The sequence below is a fragment of the Protopterus annectens genome, chromosome 4.part0, assembly GCF_019279795.1.
Source record: "Protopterus annectens isolate FY-2018-M chromosome 4.part0, PAN1.0, whole genome shotgun sequence".
NCBI classification, from domain to species: Eukaryota; Metazoa; Chordata; order Ceratodontiformes; family Protopteridae; genus Protopterus; species Protopterus annectens.
Window position 1 is genome coordinate 421032186 of NC_056733.1, and position 18101 is coordinate 421050286.

The window sequence follows — 18101 nt, forward strand, 5'->3', positions numbered from 1 at the left end:
AGTTGCGCTACTACTTGGACAGAACTAAAAGCTACAGAAAAACTGACCAGTTGTTGGTAGCATATGCTGCTGGTGCACAAGGGAAAGCAATTTCCAAACAGACAATTTCAAAATGGATAGGGAATTGCATTCGTTTTTGTTATTCCTTTCATGGAAAAACTGTGCCAGCTAACATTAGACCTCATTCCACCAGAGCCACAGCCACCTCCACAGCTTTCTTAAGAGGGTGGCTACCAAGGACATTTTAGAAGCTGCTACATGGAGCTCCGTGCATACATTTTCCAAGCATTACAATTTACCTTTATATTCCAGATCCAGAGCAGGCTTTGCTACGGCAGTCCTGCAGGGCATTTTAGCTACACCATCCTTTACATAGATCCTCCACCTCCAGATTGGCTATGGTATTCTACCCATATGTGATGACTGCAGATGCATCCTTGAAGGACATAGTACAGTTTTGTACCTACCATAAATGTAGATGTCCGATAGGTATGCATCTGCAGTCAGGTTTACCCTCCCTCCTTCCCCTCTTTGTTAGTTATTGGGTACTTTTCCCTCTCGTAGCTAGCTGAGGTTATCTATTATGGTGTATTTGTTTTATATATATAGATATATATATATATATGTACACATATATTTCTGCACATGTTTGGAATTTATTGCATTTCTCCAAATTTAGCCTTCCTTTGAGGGCACCTGGCATCTGGGGCAAGAAACACTGAGGAAGATGGCGTCGGCTGACGCTTTTATACCCCAGGCGCTCTGACGTCGGGGAAAGGGCGACATCAGCCGATGCCGGACCCAGACTTTAGAATCCGGCCGACCGAAGGGCTGCCTGAGGCAGGACAAACCCATATGTGATGACTGCAGATGCATACCTATCGGACATCTACATTTATGGTAGGTACAAAACTGTACTTTTCCCTCCCTCCTTCCCCTTTTCACATCTTCCCCTAGGGGGACACGTGCTTCCCAAGGTGGCTGTTGGCCACCAGGACCACTTCTCTCTTTTCCCTTGTGCTTCTGATGGGTTAGGGCAAGAAAAATTGATGTAATGATATCGGCTGCCTTGTTTTAGTTTACTGACAACCTGACGTCAGACTACAGGCGACAGCAGCCGGCACACAGAAACATTGACTGTGGTATTCGGGCCAGCCGAGGGCTACCACAGCAAGGATAACCCACAGGTGATGACTGCAACCGTGAATACACTCTAACATCTACATTTATAGTAAGTGTATACAACTGTACTTTTTCATTTATTAACCAGGAAAGTCCGAATAACTCCTTTTCTGCAGAGGCCTAGGAATAAACTCTCCATAATAACAACAGCAATAATAATAATGCAATGAACAAAATGCTTAACCACAGTACGTTTGAGCTGTAGGAATATGGGTTGACAAACATAACTTTCTTTTAACAATAACAGCGAACATCCAGAAGAACAGTGTACAACAAAAGCTTTCCAGCCTGTAATGTGTGTATAATTAAGGACAGAAGTCATGGCCAAAATTGGTTCAAAAAAGGTAGTGGTATAATTAGTAAAGGATAAAATTTAAGATTTGCAAACAGAAAAGAACACAGGTTGAGAATAATCTGATATGATTCTTTGAGTGGAAGACAGACTGTAAGTGACATAAGACTGAAGTGGTTAATGAGAGAAAGGGTAGGGAAAGAAGAAGATAATTCCTACAAGAGCTGAGGAAATAAAGGTAGGGGAAAATGGAAGAGAAAAGTAGGAGAGAAGGAGTGGAGTGAGCAGCTAGTAATAGTGTAGCTATTTCAGCAGATGTCCTTCATGGATGCATCTGCAGTCATAACAACTGGGTTGTCCTGTCGTCAGGCAGCCCTTCGGTCGGCCGGATTCGGCTGATGTCGCACTTCACCCGACGTCATCTCTGCTGGTCTTCGGGTATAAAGGCATCAGCCGACGCCATTTTCCTCAGTCTTTCTTGCCGCGTGGCGCCCGAAGCAGAAGCTGTTCGCAAGTGCCGGTCGGTCAGATCCAGAGATTACTACTAGCGAATACTAGTTCGAAGACTTCTAAAAGCTAAGTACCGCGTTGGGGACTCTTTCTTGCCTCAGCCGATGTCAGAAAAAGTCAATAACTGTTTAACTTGTGGGAAACAAATACCTCATAAAGATTTCCACTCTTACTGTCTGCCTTGCTTAGGCCCAGACCACGACGTAGCAGCCTGTTTGGCCTGTGCTTCCTTCAACCGACGAACGCTAAGGTGTCGGTCGGAGTTTGCTGAACAGTTTTTCGGCTCAGACTTTGCGTACATTATGCCGTCGGATCCTCCGACTACCCAAATTGTTAAAAAACGCAAGGAAAAAGACAGTCACATGGGTCCGGTTTCGCCGAAACCACGGTTAAGCAAGCGAGTGTCTCGGTTTCGGCCGAAACCGAGAAAACTGGTCAATCTTCAGCTGAATCCATGACTACTACTGAGGCTCCCGCTACTTTACCTGAATCGGCCTCAGAAATTTTGCCTACAACTGTGGCTTCTAGTGAGTTATCAGACACCATCCCTTTGGATGTCTCAACCCCAGCACGTGGTGCTGCTAGACCCCCTGCAGCCATGTCTATCAAGGCCTTTGCCAGGGCTAAAGCAGCCAAATCTGCTAAGTCAGTGCCTGTAACCTCCCTCACACAGGCCCACTTCCAGTTCACAAATGCTTACTCTGGCAGAAGATTTAATATCCTTAATTAGGGGATCCCAATCTCACCCAGACAGGGCCTCTCAGCCCCCAGAAAAGAGACCTAGGACTGAGCCCCCCGAGCCAGTGTCCTCTGATGATTCTTCGGATGACTCCGACATTACAGATCAGCCAGAGGATCCTTTTTCTACTTATGAAGACTCTGATGCTGAAGAATCCATTCCAGCTGCCTCCCCACCAGAGGAATTTTCCTTTGGGGAAACCTTACATGCCATGAGAGAGCAATTCCAATGGCAGGGACAAGACTTTTCAGATTCTAGGAAAAGGCTTAGGACTTTCCTGCACTTACCACAACATAGGCCCTTAGCTATTCCTCCTGTTTTGCCTGTTGTGGATGATGCATTTAATGAAGTCTGCACTGCTCCTGATTCTTTACCTCCAGCCCCTGCCAAACCTGATAGATTTTACAGGGTACCAGACACTCATCACCACCTATACAAGGCCCCTCTGGCAGACCCCGAAACTATTTCCCAGGGGCCTAAGGCAGTAGCCTCGACCACAGCAAAAAACCCTATACCTTCAGAAAGGGAATCCAGGTCCTTAGACAGATGGGGTAAAAAAGTGTACACTTCTGCTACTCTCTCAGCTAGAGCTTTAAACTGTCAGTTTCACATGATACAATACCAAGAGTTTATGCTTGATCAGTTAACTAAAAAGCTATCCTCTGATGAATCTGTAGATAAGAAATATGTATTAGAAATGGTGAATAACATACAACAGGTTAGCAACCATTCCTTAAAATGTGGCTATGATGCACTGGAGGCTTCATTTAGATCAGCCATGACTGGCACAGTGATAAGAAGACATGCATGGTTGAAAGAGCAAATCTTACCGGATCATGTTAAAGCTAAACTATTAGATGCTCCTATGGATAAGGCCAATCTATTTGGTACACCTGCCCAGCAGGTAATGAAGAAAATGGAAGAAAAGGCAAAATCTGTACAAACAGTTAAAGATTTCTTACAGGTTCAGCCCCCAAGGTTTAGCAGGAACTGGCCTGCCAAAAATTGGTCCTTTCCTGACTCCACAAGATCCCAAAGGGGCAGGAATAGACGCTCCAGAGGCAGAAATCAATCCAGAGGAGGTGCCTACAGAGGACGACAGTGGCAAGGTAATAACAGAGGCACAGACACAACCACTACCACTGCAACAGGACAATCACAGTGACTTGGCTCTAACTCCGCCTACCAGGGAGCAAATAGCAGCACCATTAGGCGGAAAGTTAGCCTTATTTTCGAAAAATTGGCACTACATCACAAAAGACAAGTGGATTTTGCAAACCATAGACCAAGGCTACGGTTCCACTTCCACACCTTACCAGTCAAAAGAGGAATGCCAAACCTGCCTCCAAATCAAAAAATAGAAGCTCTACAGCAGATAAAGCAATTAACAAAGATGAGAGCTGTGGAAAGAGTACCAATAACAGAACAGGGCAAAGGATTCTACTCCAGACTCTTCCTAGTACCAAGAAAAGAAAAAAGTTGGAGACCTATTCTAGACCTGTCCATCTTAAACACATATATCATTGTCCCAAAATTCAAAATGCTGACCCTACAGCAACTGCTTCCCATGCTGGGCAAGGAGTGTTGGCTGGTAACTCTAGATCTCAAGGAGGCATACCTGCACGTCCCCATTCGACCAAATTGCAGAAGATACCTCAGATTTCTTGCAGGATCAGAGCATTATCAATTCTCAGCATTGCCCTTTGGCTTATCTACTGCGCCCAGAGTATTCACAAAATGCCTGGCATCAGTAATCGCCACTGCAGACTACAGGAATCCAAATTTATCCATACCTGGACGACTGCCTGCTACAAGCGGACAACAAAAGCAAGCTGACAACAGATTTACAAAGGGTCATTTACTTGCTACAAGCCCTGGGATACACAGTCAATTTACAAAAGTCAAGGCTGATACCATCCCAAACAAGAACATTCTTGCTGGAATTGGACACAGTAAGACAAATGGCATTCCTAACTGCAGAAAAACAGAAATAACTCCCTCTTTACTTCTTGGCATTAACAAAACAGAACAAACTAACAGCAAGAAAAGTTCTGCAGGCCTTGGGCTTCATGGCATCATGCATAATCTTGGTCCCACATGCCAGACTGCATATGAGAAAACTACAGTGGTACCTAAAGAATTTATGGTCCCAGCACAGGCACAGCCTAGAAGCGGAAATACCACTAATCCCATGCCTAAAACAGGAGTTCCTATGGTGGGCTCAAGCATGCCAGTCAAACCCAGGCCTACCTTCCACAACTTTCGAGCAAGCCAAACCATCACAACAGACGCCTCAGACCTAGGATGGGGGGCACACATGCTGGACAAATGCGTACAAGGATTGTGGACCCAGGACCAGCTGCACCTGCACATCAACCAAAAAGAAATGCTGGCAGTAAAATTGGCAATCCAAAAATTCAGACCATTCCTCAAAGAAGGCCATTTGATGATAAGGACAGACAACACCACAGTCATGTGGTACATCAACAAACAGGGAGGCACTCATTCATACCCCCTATGCAGAATGACTTTGGACCTTTGGAATCTGGCACTCAGCTACAACATCCAGTTACAGGCAATATTTGTACTGGGAAAGGAGAACACTCTAGCAGACATGTTAAGCAGAACCACCTCGGATGCTCACGAATGGATGCTACACCCGGACATCTTCAAGACCATCACAAAGAAATGGGGAATGCCACAAATAGATCTATTCGCTTCCCCTCTCAATCACCAGCTCAAAAAATTCTGCACAAGGACATTCCACCCACTTGCATGGAAGGTGGATTCGCTCTCCTTCAGCTGGAAAGATCTGATAGCATATGCATTTCCACCTCTTCCCTTGATACACAGGGTATTACTGAAAATCAAGGAGGAACGTCCAAGGATAATCCTGATAGCTCCGAACTGGCCAAGACAACACTGGTACCCATTGCTGAGGAGCATGTCTCGGGAGAAAATGTGGTCAATACCCCTGATGCCTTTGATGTTAACTCAGAACAACTACAGCATCATGCATCCAAACCTAAGAACTTTGCAACTGACTGCCTGGAACATCACATAGCAGCAACTAATCCAGATCTTTCCCAAAGGGTTAAAGACATTATCCTTGAAGCCCGCAGACCTTCAACAAGAAGGAACTATGCAGGAAAATGGAAAAGGTTTGTCATTTGGAGTGCTGAAAGAGGAAAGGATGTGTCGAATATAGATATTCCTAACATTCTGGAGTATTTGGCAGAGCTTCTACATACAGGCCTGTCCTATTCCTCCATCAAGATACATGCATCAGCTATTTCAGCAGAATACAGCTTAGATCCACCTGTCTTTTCACATCCTCTACTCAGGCAGTTCCTCAGAGGGATCAAGAATGTAAAACCTCCTAGGAAACCACCATTGCCAGCATGGGACTTGAACTTTGTGCTAGAAAAGTTGACACTCCCTCCGCTTGAACCAGCAGCAACAGCAGATCTACAGCACCTGTCATGGAAAACTGCTTTCCTACTGGCAATTACCTCAGCAAGGAGGGTTTCTGAACTTCAGGCCTTAATGGCAGTGCAACCCTTCCTAATCTTTCATCAAGATAGGGTGTCCATGAGAACTAATCCTACATTTATGCCTAAGGTGGTATCCAGAGTGTCCTTAAACCAGGCAATCCACCTACCTACCTTCTTCCCCAATCCACAAAACAGAGGGGAAAGAATGCTGCATACCTTGGATGTACATAGACAGCTACGCTACTACCTGGACAGAACCAAAAGTGACAGAAAAACTGACCAGCTTTTTGTAGCCTATGCAACAGGAAGGGAAGGAAAAGCAATTTCCAAACAGACAATCTCCAAATGGATAGGAAATTGCATACGATTCTGTTACTCCTACCATGGAAAACCAATTCCACAGAACATAAGGCCTCATTCTACAAGGGCTACAGCCACTACCACAGCTTTCTTACGAGGAGTGGCAACCAAGGACATTATTGAGGCGGCTACTTGGACCTCCGTGCATACATTTGCCAAGCATTATAATTTACCTCTGTATTCTAGATCCCGAGCAGAGTTTGCCACTGCTGTACTGCAAGGGATCCTAACCACACCATAATTTTTTCTTCCTCCTCCCCTAGTTGGCTATGGTATTCTACCCAGTTGTTATGACTGCAGATGCATCCATGAAGGACATAGTACAGTTTTGTACCTACCATAAATGTAGATGTCCGAACTGGATAGCATCTGCAGTCAGGATTTCCCTCCCTCCTTCCCCTCTGAGGTACTCCTAGGGTATTTACCCTCCTAATAGCTAGCTGGGGAGTCTCTTATGGTGTATTTGTTTGTATATATGTACATACATGCTTATTTGTTGTGTTTGCCTTCTATCTTTTTGGAAACATTGGCCTTTATCCAAAATTTAGCCTTCCAAGAGGGCAACTGGCATCTGGGGCAAGAAACACTGAGGAAAATGGCGTCGGCTGATGCCTTTATACCCGAAGACCAGCAGAGATGACGTCGGGTGAAGTGCGACATCAGCCGAAGCTGGACCCAGACTTTGGAATCCGGCCGACCGAAGGGCTGCCTGACGACAGGACAACCCAGTTATGACTGCAGATGCTATCCAGTTCGGACATCTACATTTATGGTAGGTACAAAACTGTACTTTTTGAGTGGAGAAAGGAGGAGTGAAGTGGAGTCAGAGACGACGGATGAGTATTAATTTGTGGGCTTATCTGGGGGCAGAAGAGCAGGAGTAAAGCTTGTCTTTGAGATATAACTTCAGTTGTGCTTTAAAAGTAATGTGGGTTTGCTAGCTGTCAGATAGTGATTGGTGCAGGGTTCCATATTTTAAATAGAAATTATACAAAAAAGCATTTCCAGCAGTACTGTTATATTTGATCGCAGAGACAAGGCATTGACCCTTAGAGCGTAGTTGGCTATTGAGACAGTATCACTGGAGTAGATTTTTTAGAGGAGGAGAGTTTCCTTTTGGACATAAGATGTGAGCCTTTGCTATTCGAGAGTAAATAAAGTAATGGGGGAGGTCCATCCAGTTAAGAAGTTTCAGAACCTTGCAGTGGTGTATAGTGCTATTTATTAGGTCTTGTTCTATAGTAAATTGTGCATTGTGTGTCATTGTTTCTTTGGTGCTGTTTTACCCTGATGTTTAGAATTGATGAGAGACAGTGCATTTGAAAATGTTCCAGTTTTTGGATGCCGGTTTTCAGTAGAGTTCATATCTCTGCTACATAACTGGTATATTCTAGTTTTTGTTTGGATGCTATTGTTTTTGTGTTTACATAGACATTTATTTAAGTTGTTAAAGGTTGTGGTAGCTTTGCCTTTGTGATTTGAGATACCAGTTTCAGCATCTGTCTTACATCAGTGTAAGTTGTTGTGACTTTTTGATGAATTGATTTTTAGCCCAAATTTTTCAATGTTTTCCTGTAAGGTATTTAATAGTTGTTGAGCTATTTTATTGTTTTTTGCTGAATAGCATATCAATGTCCGCATAGGCTAGATCGCAGAGCATAGAAAAGTAATACAATTTAGATGGCTGGAAATTTTCCAAAGCTGTCTTAAAAAAAAAATCTAGGTTTTTATTATACATACATCATAGTAAGAAAAATTATATTTGTACCAAGACTATCTTTAATTAAGATCTGAGGACTACAGTTATTTAAAGAAAGATGATTGTATTATATTTGAATTCTGTCATGGCAGTTTGTTACATGTTGGTTTGATAGTTTAAAGAGCAGTACAAAAGATTTTTCAAAGAACAAATTTCACTGATAACATTTGCTGAACCAAACAGGCAAACCTATTAAGTTAATCACCTGGAAGTGCTATTTGTGTTTTCTGTAACTACTTCTAGAGCATCTTGGCTTTATATGTAAAGAACCCTCCGTGATTTTCTCAAGTTCATTTGTTCTTAGACATAGCCCAGGTCAAGTGTAGTTTTGGAGCTGCCCCTTAATTAGTGTTTCACTTTTCTGTTTCCTTTCTAGAAGAATCTGTAGAGGAAAAGGCCCTTGTAACAGTACATATCCATGAGCCAGGGAAGATGGAGCAGTCGATTGCCTCTTCAGGCCTTGGTAAGAAGGATCTGACAATGGGCAAGAAGACCATATGCAAATAACTTGCTCCATAACATATTGCCTCTGTTGTACAGAAAGCTTTCTACATAACCCACCTCATAAGTAAGGGTGTCTCATCCAGGGATAGGGTGGTCATAGCATCTCTGTATTCTTCCCTTATAAGACCCATTACTGAGTACAATGCCCCTTTCAGCATGTAACTGACAAACCACATGCAGTAGCTGGGAAACCACAGAGATTCCTCACCCAGAGAATCCAGGGCCTCAAACATCTACCCTACACAGATAGGCTAAAAACCCTGTCTCTCTACACATTCTCCTACAGAGGTAAGCTCTGTCTGACATACAAAGCAATCTCAGACCCTGCCCTGATGCATATCTGCAAGTCAAGCTCCACTCGAGTAACCCACATGCACAACCTCAGCCTGGACTGTGACGTCAGTAGGACTTGTTGATGGGACAGATTTGTGTCCCAGAGACTCCCCCCCCCCCTTTTGTGGAATAGACTCCCTCTCCACTTAAAGCAGAGTACCTCTGTGACAAACCAAAATACTGCCAGCCCAGCTAACTAGAATTTTGTAAATAATTATATGTCACTTGAAAATATTAATATGATTTATATAGAAATGTGGCACTGCCAGCCCAGCGGTCTGGAATTTTGTAAATAATCATATGTCATTTGTGAGTATTAATATGATCCTTAGGCTTGTCTTATAAATGTAAGAGAACTATATGATGTCCTTCAAGGATGCATCTGCAGTCCTAACAAATGGGTTGTCCTGCCTCAGGCAGCCCTTCTGTCGGCCGGATTCCAAAGTCTGGGTCTGGCCTCGGCTGATGTCGAACTTCACCCGACGTCATAGCTGCAGTTCAGCGGGTATAAAGGCATCAGCCGACGCCATTTTCCTCAGTCTTTCTTGCCGCGTGGCGCCCGAAGCAGAAGCTGTTCGCAAGTGCCGGTCGGTCAGAACCAGAGATTGCTACTACGAAGACTTCTAAAAAGCTAAGTACCCCGTTGGGGACTCTTTCTTGCCTCAGCCGATGTCAGAAAAAGTGAATAACTGTTTAACTTGTGGGAAACAAATACCTCATAAAGATTTCCACTCTTACTGCCTACCTTGTTTAGGCCCAGACCACGACGTAGCAGCTTGTCTAGCCTGTGCTTCCTTCAACCGACGAACACTTAGACGTCGGTCGGAGTTTGCAGAGGAGTTTTTCGGCTCCGCTTTTGCTTATAACATGCCGTCGGAGACTCCGACTTCACAATTAGCTAAAAAGCGTAAGGAAAAGGACCGACACTCACGGTCCGCGGTTTCGGCCGAAACCGCGGTTAAGCCAACCGCGAGTGTCTCAGTTTCGGCCGAAACAGAGTCCGGGGTCTTCCTTCGGCCGAAAGCATGCCTCCTACAACCGAGGCCTCATCTAGCATGGCTGAATCTGCTACGGAAATTCCACCTGCTCTTACAGGTTCTCAGGATTTATCAGATACTATCCCCTTAGATATATCTACTCCTGCACGTGGAGCCGCTAGGCCCCCTGCATCCATGTCAATTAAGGCTTTTGCCAGGGCTAAAGCAGCTAAATCAACAAAGACCGTGCCTGCTAAAACCCCTTCTCACAGGCCTAGCTCTAGTACTCAAATGCTTAGTCTAGCAGAGGATCTCATTTCTTTGATCAGGGGATCCCAGCCTCACCCTGACAGGGCCTCTCAACCCCCTCCAGAGAAGAGGCCTAGAGCAGAGCCCTCTGAGCCAGTTTCTACTGATTACTCCTCTGATGATACAAATCCCCCAGAAGGCCCTTATTCTCCATATGAGGACTCAGATGCAGAAGACTCTATCCCTTCTGCCTCTCCTCCTGAGGAATTTTCTTTTGGGGAAACCCTGCATGCTATGAGAGAACAATTTCAATGGCAGGGCCAGGATTTTTCAGACTCTAGGAAAAGGCTTAGGACCTTTTTACATTTGCCACAGCATAGGCCTTTAGCCATTCCTCCAGTACTTACAGTTGTGGATGATGCATTTAATGATGCTTGTACTGCTCCTGACTCTCTCCCTCTGGCCCCTGCTAAGCCCGACAGATACTACAGGGTTCTGGACACACATTATCACTTGTATAAGGCTCCTATTGCAGATCCTGAAACTATTTCACAGGGCCCCAAAGCTGTAGCAGCTGCCTCTACCAAAAACCCGCCCCGCTCTGAAAGAGAATCCAGGGCTTTAGAGAGATGGGGTAAAAAAGTGTATACTTCTGCTACTCTTCGGCCAGGGCCTTAAACTGTCAATTCCACATGATTCAATATCAGGAATTCCTGTTAGATCAGCTAACTAAAAAACTGTCCTCACCTGAGCCTTTAGACCGTAAGTCCCTTCAGGATTTGGTACATAACACTCAGCAGGTCAGTAATCATTCCTTAAAATGCGGCTATGATGCACTGGAGGCTTCCTTTAGATCAGCTATGGCTGGTACAGTGATCAGAAGGCATGCATGGTTAAAAGAACAATCCTTACCAGACCATGTAAAGTCCAAGCTTCTAGATGCTCCCATGGAAAAGCACAGTTTGTTTGGTTCCCCTGCACAGCAAGTGTTAAAGAAGGTGGAAGAAAAAGCTAAATCTGTCCACACAGTCAAGGATTTCTTACAGGTCCAGCCTCCGAGGTTTAGTAGGAACTGGCCTTCCAAGAATTGGTCCTTTCCAGACACCACCAGAGCACAGAGAAGCAGAAATAGATGCCCAAGAGGCAGAGGTCAATCCAGAGGTGCCTACAGGGGACGTCAGTGGCAGCCTAACAGCCAGAGAAGTACTGCCACAGATCCAGCCACTACCACTTCCACAGGACAATCACAGTGACTTGGCTCTGAAACCGCCTACCAGGGAACAACTAGAAGCACCCTTAGGCGGAAAGTTAGCCTTATTTTCAGTAAATTGGCATTACATTACAGGAGACAAATGGATTTTGCAGACAATAGACAAAGGCTACAGGTTTCACTTCCATACTCTTCCAAGGAAGAGAGGAATGCCAAACCTACCTCCAAACCAAAAGACAAACGCTCTACAGCAAATAGACCACTTACTAAGGATGAGAGCTATAGAAAAGGTACGGCTATGGAACAAGGACAAGGATTTTATTCCAGGCTTTTCCTGGTACCAAGAAAGGAAAACCAATGGAGACCTATCCTCGACCTGTCCGCTCTGAACACATATCTTATTGTTCCAAAATTCAAGATGCTGACCCTACAGCAACTTCTTCCCATGCTGGGCAAGGAGTCTTGGCTGGTGACTCTGGATCTCAAGGAGGCATACCTGCACGCCCCATACGACCAAATTGCAGAAGATACCTCAGATTTCTTGCAGGATCAGAGCATTATCAATTCTCAGCATTGCCTTTTGGCTTATCTACTGCGCCCAGAGTATTCACGAAATGCCTGGCATCAGTAATTGCTCATTGCAGGCTTCAGGGAATTCAAATTTATCCATACCTGGACGACTGCCTGTTACAAGCGGACAGCAAAGACAAATTAACAAAAGATTTGAAAAAGGTTATTCACCTACTACAAGCCCTAGGATACACAGTCAACACAAAAAAGTCAAGGCTGATCCCATCCCAAAGGATAACTTTCTTGGGTGCAGAACTAGACACATCAAACCAGATGGCATTCCTCACAGCAGAAAAGCAGAAGCAACTACCACCTTATTTCATGGCATTAACAACACAGAACCAGCTTACAGCAAGGAAAATCCTGCAAGCCCTGGGTTACATGGCATCCTGCATAATATTGATTCCACATGCCAGACTACATATGAGGAAGTTGCAATGGTACCTGAGGAATTTATGGTCTCAGCACAAGCACAGCCTAGAAACCCAAATTCCAATAATTCCATGCCTGAAGCAAGAATTCCAGTGGTGGGCCCAGGCCTGTCAATCGAACAAAGGACTGCCCTTCCACAGGCCTCACCCAAACCAGACTATCACCACGGACGCCTCAGACCTCGGTTGGGGGGCACACATGGTGGACAAGTGCATACAAGGCTTATGGATTCAAGACCAGATGAACCTACACATAAATCAAAAAGAGATGCTGGCAGTAAAGCAGGCAATTCAGACATTCAGACCGTTTCTTCAACAGGGTCATTTGCTGATAAGGACGGACAACACCACAGTTATGTGGTATATCAACAAACAGGGAGGCACACATTCATATCCTCTATGCCGGATGGCAATGGACCTCTGGAATGTGGCCCTGAACCTCAATATTCAGCTCCAGGCCATATTTGTGCCAGGAAAAGAAAATATTCTAGCAGACATCTTAAGCAGAACTACCACGGATGCCCACGAATGGACGCTGCATCCAGACATCTTCAAATCCATTACAAGGAAATGGGGACTACCAGAAATAGATCTGTTCGCATCCCCACACAACCACCAGTTGAAAAAATTCTACACAAGGACGTACCACCCACTTGCTTGGAAGGTGGACTCCCTATCCTTCAGTTGGGAAAACCTGACAGCATATGCATTCCCACCTCTCCCTTTGATGCACAAAGTGCTACTGAAGATCAAAGAAGATCACCCAAGGATCATCTTGATAGCTCCAGACTGGCCGAGGCAACATTGGTACCCGCTACTAAGGAGTATGTCTCGGGAACACGCATGGCCTCCCCTACTACCTCTGCTGCTAACACAGAACAACTTCAAAATCCTGCATCCAAACTTGAAAACACTGCAGCTAGCTGCTTGGAACATTACATAAGACAACATAACCCAGATTTATCTCAAAGGGTTAAAGACATTATCTTGGAGGCTCGCAGACCCTCAACAAGGAAAACTTATTCAGCAAAATGGAAAATATATCTCATTTGGAGTACAACAAAAGGAGTAGATGCATCATTGGCAAACATAGCTAACATCCTGGAATGTTTAGCAGAGCTTTTCCACAATGGCCTGTCTTACTCCTCCATTAAGATTCATGCATCAGCAATTTCAGTACAATACAACATGAATCCTCCAGTCTTTTCTCAACCTCTACTCAGGCAGTTTCTGAGAGGAATTAAAAATGTAAAGCCACCAAGGAAACCACCATTGCCTACATGGGACTTGAACTTTGTGTTAGAAAAGTTGACACTTCCCCCTTTTGAACCAGCAGCAACAGCAGAATTACAGTACTTATCTTGGAAAACTGCATTCCTGCTTGCAATCACTTCAGCTAGAAGGGTTTCTGAATTACAGGCATTAATGGCAGCACAACCCTTCCTTATCTTCCATCAGGATAGAGTGTCCATGAGAACTAATCCTACCTTTATGCCAAAAGTGGTCTCCAGGGTATCTTTAAACCAAGCAATACACCTACCAACATTCTTCCCCAACCCGCAGAACAGGGGAAAGATTACTGCATACCTTGGATGTGCACAGACAATTGCGCTACTACTTGGACAGAACCAAGAACAATAGAAAACTGACCAGCTTCTGGTAGCATATGCAACAGGAATGGAAGGAAAAGCAATTTCCAAACAAACAATCTCAAAATGGATAGGAAATTGCATTAGATTTTGTTACTCTTTTCATGGAAAGGCAACTCCAGAAAACATCAGACCTCACTCCACAAGGGCTACAGCCACTACTACAGCTTTCTTCACGAGGAGTGGCTACCAAAGACATTTTAGAGGCTGCTACTTGGAGCTCCGTGCATACATTTGCCAAGCATTATAATCTACCTTTATACTCCAGATCCCGAGCAGGGTTTGCCACTGCTGTTTTGCAAGGGATCTTAACTACACCATAAACTCTTAGTGCCTCCTTAGTGCCTCCTCCCCCAGTTTGGCTATGGTATTCTACCCATTTGTTAGGACTGCAGATGCATCCTTGAAGGACATAGTATAGTTTTGTACCTACCATAAATGTAGATGTCCGAGAGGTATGCATCTGCAGTCAGGATTACCCACCCTCCTTCCCCTCTGTGGTACTCCTAGGGTATTTGCCCATCTTGTAGCTAGCTGGGGGAATCTATTATGGTGTATTTGTTTGTATATATGTATATACATGTTTATTTCTATTTGCTCTCTATTGTTTGGAAACATTTGCATTTATCCAAATCCAGCCTTCCTAGAGGGCACCTGGCATCTGGGGCAAGAAACACTGAGGAAAATGGCGTCGGCTGATGCCTTTATACCCGCTGAACTGCAGCTATGACGTCGGGTGAAGTGCGACATCAGCCGAGGCCAGACCCAGACTTTGGAATCCGGCCGACCGAAGGGTTGCCTGAGGCAGGACAACCCATTTGTTAGGACTGCAGATGCATACCTCTCCGACATCTACATTTATGGTAGGTACAAAACTGTACTTTATGTGTATATTAAACTACTTGTGCAGAAGTGTGTGTTGAACTGTATGTTATCTACTGAGCTTCAAATGTAGCCACAGTGTAGCCTGCTGGAAAAGAGCAGAAATGTATATAAACTGTATACCTGTGGAGATGTGTATTTTAATGGTAGAAGTTGGAACATACAAAGTTAACTTGCGAAACTTTAAGAAAATAAGTTGAAATTGCTGGGCTGTGCTGTAAAAGTTAGCTAGTGCAAAGAAATGCAATGTCTAGAGTTGGAGGTTCTCCTGTTGTCTTAAAACAGAAATAATTACTAGATTTCAAATGTAAAAGTGTTCAACTGTTTTATGACTTCCAGTTCTAGGCAAACTTCTGAGAAATATGTACCTCTGACACAGAGGTGCTAAAGTTAGCTTGGGAACTGAAGACAGGTGACAAAAGAGTGATGTCATCCAGCTGACTCAGTAGTAATGTTTTGATATTAATTTGGGAACTCTGAGTCTCTGCATTTTGTATCTTGTCTTGGATCTAAAAACATCCACTCATCATCAGCACTACATTTGCCTTGCTCTGTAAGTAAGATTTAGGTATAGTATTTCTTTTTGATATAGTTAGGAATATAGTAAACATTAGTTTAGTTGTTTTCTGTATTTATTTGAGACTGTCCTGCAATGTTGTTTTAAAATGTTTCCTGTGATTCTGAACTCTGTAGTTACTGTGTTGATTGAGTGTTGTCTTGTTCTTTTATTAAATATTTTTAAACCTTTTAATTATGGCTGGTTTGTTTAGAGATATTTAAGCTTCTAGAGTTACTTGCACATGTGTTTGTTGACACTGTATAGGCCACTCCAATAGCCTTAGTCTTGGTCACACTTATCGTTTGGATAATAGTAACATTACATAGTAGGATTGGACACCCTTTGGAAAGGGCCATATAGTAGCTGATAAGTAAGCATGGCTGGTGTCAGCTGGTACTGCTTTATAGTCTGGGCAGAAGGGGGCATAGCTAGTAAACCTCTGCCAGCCTTTCCCAGGTGTGTGTTTGTATGTCAATCAAATCTCAAAGTGTGTGTGTGTGCGCGTCAGCTTCTTGGGCAGGGACATAAAGCACTGGTTGGACAGAGAGAGTGCTGGAGGTCTTAGCTTGGCCACTCAGCTGAGATCTTAACCCTGTAGCTATGCCAGTGGGGAGTCATATTGCAGATGTGGAGAAAGAGGGATAAACCTGCCCCAGACTGACTGTGATCTCTGTGTGCTCTTAAGGGAAGTTGTGTTTACTGGGTGTTTTCTTGTCATTCTCCCAGGGTGGACATCCCTTATTGGTGCTAGTGGTGTGGATTGAGGCTGCTTGATTACTGGGCCAGTGCAGGGGTGTCACAACCTCATTAAACCTTGTTAAGCGCAACCTGGATAACTGGATGGGGAACAGAAAATACACCCCTGGGATTCCACTTGTTTCCCTGCTTGACAGTGACATAATGTGCTGACTTGTTGGAACATGGGCTAAATTCTTGGCTAGGCTTTTAAGGGCCTCAGGACCAATAGCCTAGTAACTTCCTATGATATTTTGCTTTGGGTGACAATCATCAGTATGTGGTTTTGTTTGGCTCATGACTGTAGCACTTAGACATGCTTTCCAGGACTACCTTGGATTCTTTCTGTTACCCACTGCATGGTACCCCTTAAAGTAAGATATAGCAGATATGGAAGTGTACAACATACCAGCTTATCTTTAGCAGGACCTTCTGCAGTGGTTACTTAACTACTTCTCCCATTAATCATAGTTTGGATAGTCCTTTCACCTGCTTCAGATATAAGAAGTTCTTTAATTATTAAGGATTTATTCTTTTATATTACTGACAATGTTGTCTTATGTCTTTCATGTGCATCTCTTAAGTCCTGATGGAACTATACTGAAAGTAAAAGGCAGGTCTTGTCTTTGTGGCCCAGTGCATGGCAGAGACATAAATAGCTCAATTTGCACCTTGTGCCAGTCCCGCAAATGCCTTTGGATAACTGCAGGAAGCCAATGGGCTTCCTACAGTAAATCAGCCAGTCATGCACCACAAAGTCCATGTCTCCTAGTTCTCACCAGAACAGCAAAAAAAAAAATTGTCTTTGGATTTCTGTAAGATTTCGATTGGCTGGCTTGAAGCCAATCATGCACCACCAAATCCACACAACCCAGGTCTCACCAGAACAACAATAAAAAAAACGTCCTCGGTTTACTGTGTGATTGGAAGTGAAAAAAAATGCTGAATCAAAGTGCCTTGTTGTACTGGCATTTCAGTATAGAAAACAATTCTCAATTATTGTACCACCTAACACTTTGTGCACAGGGCAGTTGCCCCCTTCACATCACCCTTGCTACACTACTGGTACATGGTACTGTGTTCTGCACAAATGAGAAGCAAAAAGGAGCTAGATAGTGAAGGAATGTGTGTTAAGGTAGAAACTTAGAAATCACACCTTAACTTCCACTGTAGTGGGTCCTTTCAAAGATCAAGTAAAATTAGTCATTTGTGGCTATTTTCACCTAGTAGTCATAATATATAAGCAAAAGGTGTACCACCACAAGTACATTGTTATGTAGCTTTACATCAAAGCTGTTGGTGTCTTAAGTATTTGTTCACTTTGTTCTTTATTCTTAGGTTGAGACTCGTGGAGCTTTTCTTTTGCTAATGGAGGTGGCTAGGCTGTTGGGTCTGGAAGAGAATCATATGGGATCTGAAATCGACTTACATCTGCTGCGTTTATTGACACCAATTGTAAAGTTGTATACTGGTAAACAGGTAGGTAATTTGCATGAAGAAAATTGCTGATATCAGCGTCCATGTAATGAAACAGAGTGAAATTAGTCTGGCGTTAGGGTATCCTGCATAAAGTCCTTTGACTTTTGAAGTTAAGATCTTCTAACCGGTAAGACCCAGAGCATTTCTTGTTGGACTGATTCAGGAATAACAGCTTTTGGTATTTTGA

General features: G+C 43.9%; 1 protein-coding gene across 1 annotated transcript in view; it reads left to right on the forward strand.

Annotated features, from left to right (window-relative positions):
* LOC122799363 (acyl-CoA dehydrogenase family member 11-like) overlaps positions 1-18101 on the forward strand; it is a 2063282-nt gene that overhangs the window by 1027277 nt on the left and 1017904 nt on the right. Inside the window, exon 9 of the mRNA XM_044068366.1 lies at positions 17774-17914. Coding sequence (XP_043924301.1) covers positions 17774-17914 — 141 coding nt within the window. The remainder of the gene's footprint in view (positions 1-17773; positions 17915-18101) is intronic.